Source organism: Paralichthys olivaceus, chromosome 18 (assembly GCF_024713975.1).
Source record: "Paralichthys olivaceus isolate ysfri-2021 chromosome 18, ASM2471397v2, whole genome shotgun sequence".
NCBI classification, from domain to species: domain Eukaryota; kingdom Metazoa; phylum Chordata; class Actinopteri; order Pleuronectiformes; family Paralichthyidae; genus Paralichthys; species Paralichthys olivaceus.
The window spans coordinates 3,160,928-3,168,427 of NC_091110.1; the positions used below are offsets into that span (position 1 = coordinate 3,160,928).

The 7,500-nt window shown below is 39.3% G+C and overlaps 1 protein-coding gene across 4 annotated transcripts; it reads left to right on the top strand.

Annotated features, from left to right (window-relative positions):
* The first annotated feature begins 381 nt into the window (after positions 1-381).
* LOC138405412 (major histocompatibility complex class I-related gene protein-like) lies at positions 382-7,128 on the top strand. Of its 4 annotated transcripts, XM_069513799.1 has the most exons (10): positions 382-562; positions 2,144-2,404; positions 3,100-3,378; positions 4,205-4,507; positions 4,820-4,924; positions 5,261-5,278; positions 5,415-5,432; positions 5,570-5,587; positions 6,088-6,172; positions 6,526-7,128. In XM_069513799.1, the coding sequence occupies exons 1-9, from the start codon at positions 508-510 to the stop codon at positions 6,165-6,167; spliced, it is 1,137 nt and encodes a 378-aa protein (XP_069369900.1). In that variant the 5' UTR covers positions 382-507; the 3' UTR covers positions 6,168-6,172; positions 6,526-7,128. The 4 variants fall into 4 exon arrangements, 3 of the variants coding, with proteins under 3 accessions (XP_069369900.1, XP_069369901.1, XP_069369902.1); XM_069513800.1 differs by lacking the exon at positions 5,261-5,278; XM_069513801.1 differs by lacking the exon at positions 5,415-5,432 and having other exon boundaries at positions 383-562.
* The last annotated feature ends 372 nt before the right edge of the window (positions 7,129-7,500 follow it).

Consider the following 7,500-nt stretch of genomic DNA (forward strand, 5'->3'; position numbering starts at 1 on the left):
ATTATAAAGTTGCCCACTTGTAAAATAATATCACAAAACTAATTCAGGGTTGACTTGTGACCCAGATCTGGCAAAAGGGAGCAGACCACCCAAGTGCCATCATTCCCCACCACATGTGGGCCCGATGTGGGATGTGAGGGATGAGGGATGTAGGTCAAATCTGGACCAAAACAGTTTTCCTGTGTAGGATTGTTCAAACAGCTGAAAACCACAAGTCATGACCATGAATGATCCTGTGGTTGTGGACCTCTGCTCTTCTTTCAACACAAACACATCCTCATGACCAGAGCTTTGCTTTCACTTCCGTTAATAACCTCAGTCTGTTCACCCGGATTTAAGTGACTAGAGGCTGATCCTGAATTCTCATTGGCTCAGGTGATGTCACCTCCTCTCTGTGTGTCCTCTTATCTCGTTGTTTTTTGTCTCTGCAGCCACAGTCCGTCTCTCTGTGGACAAAAGACCTCATCTACCTTCAGTCCAGCAAAGAGAAATATACCACCGCTCACAATGCACACTTTACTTTTCCTGCTTCTACTGGCAGGAACACACAGCGCGACGGCAAGTGAGTTCTAGTTTCTACTTGACTTGATTTGATTTGGTGGATTTTAAATGAAAGACAAATGCTCCGTGTATTTGAAAGACACTTAAATGATTTGAAGGTCTATTGTAATGTTTGATGTTTGGTTCCTTCAGATTTTAGAAGTTGAATAAAGTTTCAAAGAGCTGATTTAAAAGTTCATGTGAGTAAATGTCATTGATCTCATGTAAGAAGGAAAGCTTCTGTTCTCTTTCTGAAAAGGTCAACTGAAAAGTGACTTTTCTTTTTCTTTCTTCTGATCCTGACCATTAGTTTATTTCGTCCTTTGATCACAACCATTAAGATCGACACGGTCCGAGCTGGTTCTAGACAAAATTTCGCAACGATTCTGCAGCGAAAAAGTCCAACAGACTCCGATAAATCAAGAAACAGTGAAAAACGAAGCAACAGTTCAACTCCGCGATAAAACACAGAGTTTCTTGTCTGTTCTAAACATTATGAACTTGATTATTTCACACTCGGTTTTTCATGACGTGTCTCGTGTTTCATGTTGGTTTTTAAAAAGTTGTGAAGAAATAACAGGTTCAGTCTGTTGATGTGAATCAAGACTGTTATTGATGTAAATACATATATTTGAACATCTTTTAAATGATTGATGATTCATTTCCCATCGCCTCAAACACCTCAATTATTCATCTAAACTGGGTCAGCTGACAAATAAGGCGACGACTCAGTTTTGGTTTTTATTGTAGTCGGTTGGTGGCGCTGTTTCCATAGATACAGAAAGTGCTGAGGACAAACAGCTTCCTGCTTTGCTGGTTCAATATTCAACATCCTTAAAGAAGATGTGCATTTATCTTTACATTTTAAAACATGGATAAAAACATACATGTTTATTTTCTTCATTCAAGTTCTGTTTGGTCATATTTGTGTTTTCTTTGTATTATTATTACAGTTCTAGTTATTTATAATGAATCTTATGGTTTAACATTTAAATATAAAGTCTAAATTACATGTCTTTGTAAGTGTTTGACATTGACATCTTTGGAATCAGTGCCAAACATACATATTAAAAAATCTACATTCTATACATTTAAAACACAGTCAAGCCCTTCCTGTAAAAACGTCTCACTTTGTTTTGTTAGCTGGGTCGAGTGTAAATGTATATGTGTATATATGGAGGAATATATATATATTTATATATAGACTGAGAGAAACCACTAACAGCTCTTATGCTGTAATTTGAATTTTGAATATGATAATGAGGACTTTGAGATAAATGTCAAAATAAATGTCTCATGTAGTACCTGGAAATTGAAGTAGTTTTCACTTCACATGAAATAATCTGCAGTAGAAAATATTATTTTCTAATATTAAATATTTGAGTCGTTAGATTGAATCCATGTTTAAGGCGTAGAATTCAAAGTAAAGAGTGTCTGGACTCTGGAGCAGACGTTTTATCTATCAATGTATTTTTGTGTTTGTTTACCACACAACAGAGATTCTGAAGTTGTCTTGAATGTACTTCATGTCTTCTTGACTCTGAGTGCAGTGATTTATTAAACATTCTGAAACTAAAGTCAGGACTTTAACTTTTTCTTGCAGGGACTCACTCTCTGAAGTTTTTGTTCACTGCGTCCTCTCAAGTCCCAAACTTTCCAGAGTTTGTGGTTGTTGGTTTGGTTGATGAAGTTCAGATTTTTCACTATGACAGCAACACAAAGAAAGCAGAACCCAAACAGGACTGGATGTTGAAGGCAACAGATACACAGTACTGGGAGAGGGAGACTGGGAACCTTTTGGGTCACCAGCAGTGGCTCAAATTCGCCATTGAAATCGTAAAGGGACGCTTCAACCAGACTGGAGGTTTGTTTACGTTTACCTTTAAAAGGTGGTATATTTTAGACAATCTTCAAAATTAAAGTTACCTTTTTAACATCTTACTTTTCACAACTGTATGAATTCCATCATTGCTGAAATTATGACAGAAAATATAAAATAAAAATTACAATGAAATCTCAATAAATAATGTCTCAGACAGTTTCAGATATTTATGAGTTTGTGCAATTTGGTCATAAAAATGTGTCTGTAGTGAATTTAAATGTGTTTTCATGAGGTGACTGTTGGGCCTTGGTGGAGGTTTGTGCTGGACTGAGTGATGTTCTAGTTTGATGCTACTAAAACCTGGGGGTGGGGTTTATTATTGACAGACTGACTCACGATTGGTCGAGCGTGTGTACCAGCGAGACCTCGGTACCTTTGCTCCATAACCGATCGCTCTGGGTGACAGCGTTCATATCTGTTGTATTTTGGCTTCGTTCCTGGACAGTGGGAGGAAGTGGAGACGTGTCGTCCATCTTTATAAACAGTCATGGTCTGTTCCTGCTGCTGACATGATGTCACCACCTTCAACAGAGTAGATGAACTGTGTGTGTGTGTGTGTGTGGGTGTGTGTGTGTGTGTGTGTGTGTGTGTGTGTGTGTGTGTGTGTGTGTGTGTGCGTGCGTGCGTGCATAGTGAAGATGTTATAATAACAGCTCAGATCTCTGTCTCTCTCTCAGGTGTCCACATTATCCAGGTCATGTCTTGCTGTGAATGGGACGATGAGACTGGAGAAGTTAAAGGTTATAATCAGGGTGGTTATGATGGAGAAGACTTCATATCATTGGACCTGCAGACAGAGACGTGGATCGCTCATAGACCACAGGCTGTTTTCTTCAAACTGCAGTTGGATAATGATAAAACTATGCTTGCATATCTTAAGAACTACCACCTCCAGGAGTGTCCTTCCTGGCTGAAGAAGTTCCTGGAGTATGGGAAGAGCTCTCTGCAGAGAACAGGTGAAATCATAACCTCCATGAACGTGATGTTCCTCTTTCATTTCTTACTCTGTGGCATCACAGTGAACGTGTGCAAATACACAGACACCTGCTGTGACTCAGTTTGTTCACTTTCTATCATCATCATCGCTCTGTCTCCCTCTCCCTCTTCTTCCCTCCTTCTCCCTCTCTCTCTCTCACATACATTCACTTTGAGTCAAAGATGAACTGATTAGAGTTTGGTGGTCAAAGGTCAAAGGTCAAAGGTCAAGGTCACGGTGGCCTCACAAACTATGTTTATGTTTTTCTTGAACATGATGTCATCAGATCAGCTTCAGATTTGGTACAAACTTTCACTTGGACTCAGAGATCGATTAGTTATTGATTAGATTTTGGAGCCTGGAGGTCAAAGGTCAAGGTCACAGTGACCTCATGTTACTGTGAATGTGTTAGACTGAGACACAGCGGGAGTCTCCTCCCACCTCACCCTCCGACTGACCTGCGCTCACTTTGCACTTTAACAAAAAATACCAACATGAACCAGAAGTTATCAGGACCTGTTCAGTACATGATGTTTACTTTGTGTTTGTATAAAGAAAATAATTATCGTGATATAAAACCGTCACCTTTCAATAAATACTGTGATATTACTCTGATGTCTTATCGTCCACCCCAGTGTCTTTGCATCACTTCAGCCTCTGTCTCGTTCACATCTCACAGTTCTTCACTTGTCTCGTATATTAACAGACATGACTAATGCTAAATCAATGGAATCAAACATGAATGGTATTATTAGTATACAATACATTAGAATAACCCATAAACTGTCTTTCTTCTTTCTCCACAGAGCTTCCCTTGATGTCTCTCCTCCAGAAGTCTCCCTCCTCTCCAGTCAGCTGCCACGCTACAGGTTTCTACCCCGACACAGCCATGTTGTTCTGGAGGAAAGACGGAGAGGAGCTTCATGAGGACGTGTACGTCGGAGAGGTCCTCCCCAACCATGACGGGACCTTCCAGATGAGCACTGACCTGCAGGTTTCATCAATCCCACCTGAAGACTGGAGGAGGTACGACTGTGTGTTCCAGATCTCTGGTGTGAAGGAGGACATCGTCAAAAGACTGGACAAAGACTCAGTGGAGTTCAACAGAGGTGAGACTTGAATCAGTGATGACGGTGGGAAACACACGTTTCATTTCCAATAACAGTCCTGCAGGTCATGTATGCTGACGTGTAGCAGGAGAAGTTTTCTCTCTGTTGGTTTTGGGTCATTTTCTTTCATCACTTTTTATCAATAAATTTAGATCAGTGTTAGAAACAACAGCCGGACAAAGAAACTGGTTGATTGTCTGTGTGTGTTTGTTGTGTCTATTGTACAGGATTGTGGTTCAGGGAGATTATTGTCGTCTAACCTGCTTCATCTGTTCAGGTTGTGATGCTTTGTTTTTTTATTCCACTCAACAGAGCAGCCCACTGACATGACCACCATCATCATCATCGCTGCAGTGGTCGGTGTCGTCCTCGCTGTCGTCCTCGCTGTCATTGGATTCATTCTCAAGAAGAGAAATGGTGAGAGACCAACACAGAAGCTTTGTCCAATATTTTGCTGGTGTCTTTTAATGAATGCTTTGTCTGGATAATTCCTCATGAAACAAACTTCAGTTCCTCACACACAAAATCTGTTTCAAGAGCTGCAGGGTTCACACAAAGTTTTCTAACTTCACTCTGCACCACAGACTGTTAATAAAAAGCTCTGCACACAACGTCCAGCACACAAATAAATAAAAGTAACAATATATTGTGGATCGTTTGAGGAGGATCGCCACTAGAAAAAACAAAGACAAAATTCTGGTTGTTTTTTTAACTGTAATAACTGAAATTATTTGTATTTTCTTTTTATTTCAGTCAAATGTCTCCTGTGTCGTAAGTAAAACTTTTATTTCTACTCTGTTTTCTTTTTATATTAGTATAAATCGCCACTAGAAAAAACAAAGACAAAATTCTGGTTGTTTTTTTAACTGTAATAACTGAAATTATTTGTATTTTCTTTTTATTTCAGTCAAATGTCTCCTGTGTCGTAAGTAAAACTTCTATTTCTACTCTGTTTTCTTTTAATATTAGTATAAATCGCCACTAGAAAAAACAAAGGCAAAATTCTGGTTGTTTTTTTTTACTGTAATAACTGAAATTATTTGTATTTTCTTTTTATTTCAGTCAAATGTCTTCCATCTCGTAAGTAAAACTTCTATTTCTACTCTGTTTTCTTTTTATACTAATATGCTTTATTAGGACGTCACATCACGTTGACACAGCAGCTGAAAGTACTAACATTTCCAGTTTTATAAAACACCCTCAACTCCTATTTGGTCCACTTTTTATTGGTCCACACCGGCACCAGTCAGGGAGGCGTTATGTTTTCAGGCTGTTCATCTGTTCGTGCCCATCTTGTGAACACGATATCTCAAGAATGCTTTGAGTGAATCTCTTCAAATTTGCCACAAATGTTCACTTAGGCCTTGTCCACACTACTGCCAATATTTATTTCAATGGATTTGAGGCTCCCCACAGGAACCTGACCCAGTGCAGGACTCTAGAAAACCCTCCGGAGATTAAATAGGCTTCATTTTGTGCTGAAGAGAGTTTTCAGGACTGTTCCCTGCAGTGTTGGTTGTTTGTAATAAAAGTGTCTGTTCAGAGGAGGATAGTCTCATGATGTGTTTCTGACCTCACAGCTGGAAATGATCCAAATGTCTTAAACACTCTGAACCCAGATGGACAAGTTTCTAATCCTCCAAGTGAGACGTCCTCCTGAACACAGTGAGTTGCTCCATATGTTCAACAAAACTTAAACTAAGTGCAAAGTAACACGTGTGTGATCATGTGTAAAACCTTTAATTAGAAAGAAAACAATCACTTGAGATGTTTAAGAGCAAGGCACAGATCAGAAACCTTCACGTTAACAGATTCAATGTTGAAATTAAAACTCAAATATCAGCAGTGACACAACAATTCAAATGTTGATAAACCAATTTGTTTTCCTGAGTAAAATTTGGTTTCACTGTTAAATGAAGGAATCGTGGAAATATTAGGTGTCAATACTGCAAATACATAAAACACGTGGCTTTGTGGAACTGAACATTTAATCTTTCATTTTCTTTTTTTCACTTTAGGTGTATGGACGTTTGGAACAAGAAGCAGTGTCACCACATTCTCCCCCTTACACTGGGAGTTCACTGATTATTCATCACTCACATCCCAAACTGATGTCAGTGTTACAATTTATTAGGAGATTGGTTTATTTATTTATTCTTGGGTTGAGGTGGAGTGTCAGGTGTAGATCGAGGCAATAGGGAGAGACTAATGTCCCACACAGGGGGGCGGGGTAATCTCTCTTTTAGTGGACAACCCGACGCACCTGGGGGGAACAAAAGGAGGAAAACCCAGAGGAGGAGGATTGAGGCAGAGACACCACGGAGCGTGACTCCAAGAAGATACTCTTCCTAATCAGAGCAAGACCTTTTCTCAGACACTTTTCACTTTTCACTTTGCACGGTACAGCAGCGTCTGAGCTGCCGGAGCTCGGAGCCTGGCGTGGCATCAGGGGACGCCCAGCAGAAGACCACAGTAACGCAATTCCAAGTTTTATTTTTCACAGTGTAGAAACTGAATGTTGACATGTTGGGTTTTTATACATGAATGTTAAATAAAGCTGCTTTTCTGTTTCATTCCTTTTGTACTTCTGTTTTGAATAAAGTCCCTGATACTCTCTTGGATTTCTGTCTCTTTGTGATTCAATGTGTAGAAAAGTTGAACACATCTGTGAAAGTTCAAATGTTCATTATTGTCCCAGAGAATAAACAAATGTGGATATGACCTGTAAGAGCAGCAAGGAAAAACCTATTTGGTCAAACCTGTGACTCTTTACAGGAAAAAGACAAAGACATTTTACACATGACGACAAAATGGTTGTGGTGGTTTTATTGTGAAGTAATTTGGTCTTTTCTCACGTTTGATTTGCTGCTGTCTTTAACAACCTCGTTATTTTAGGAGGATCATTGTTGTTTTGTTGTCAAGTGTAAAACCACTTTGTGATTGAGTGTTTTCATTATCAGACATGAGCAGATCCACTGATCTCTCGCTCACAC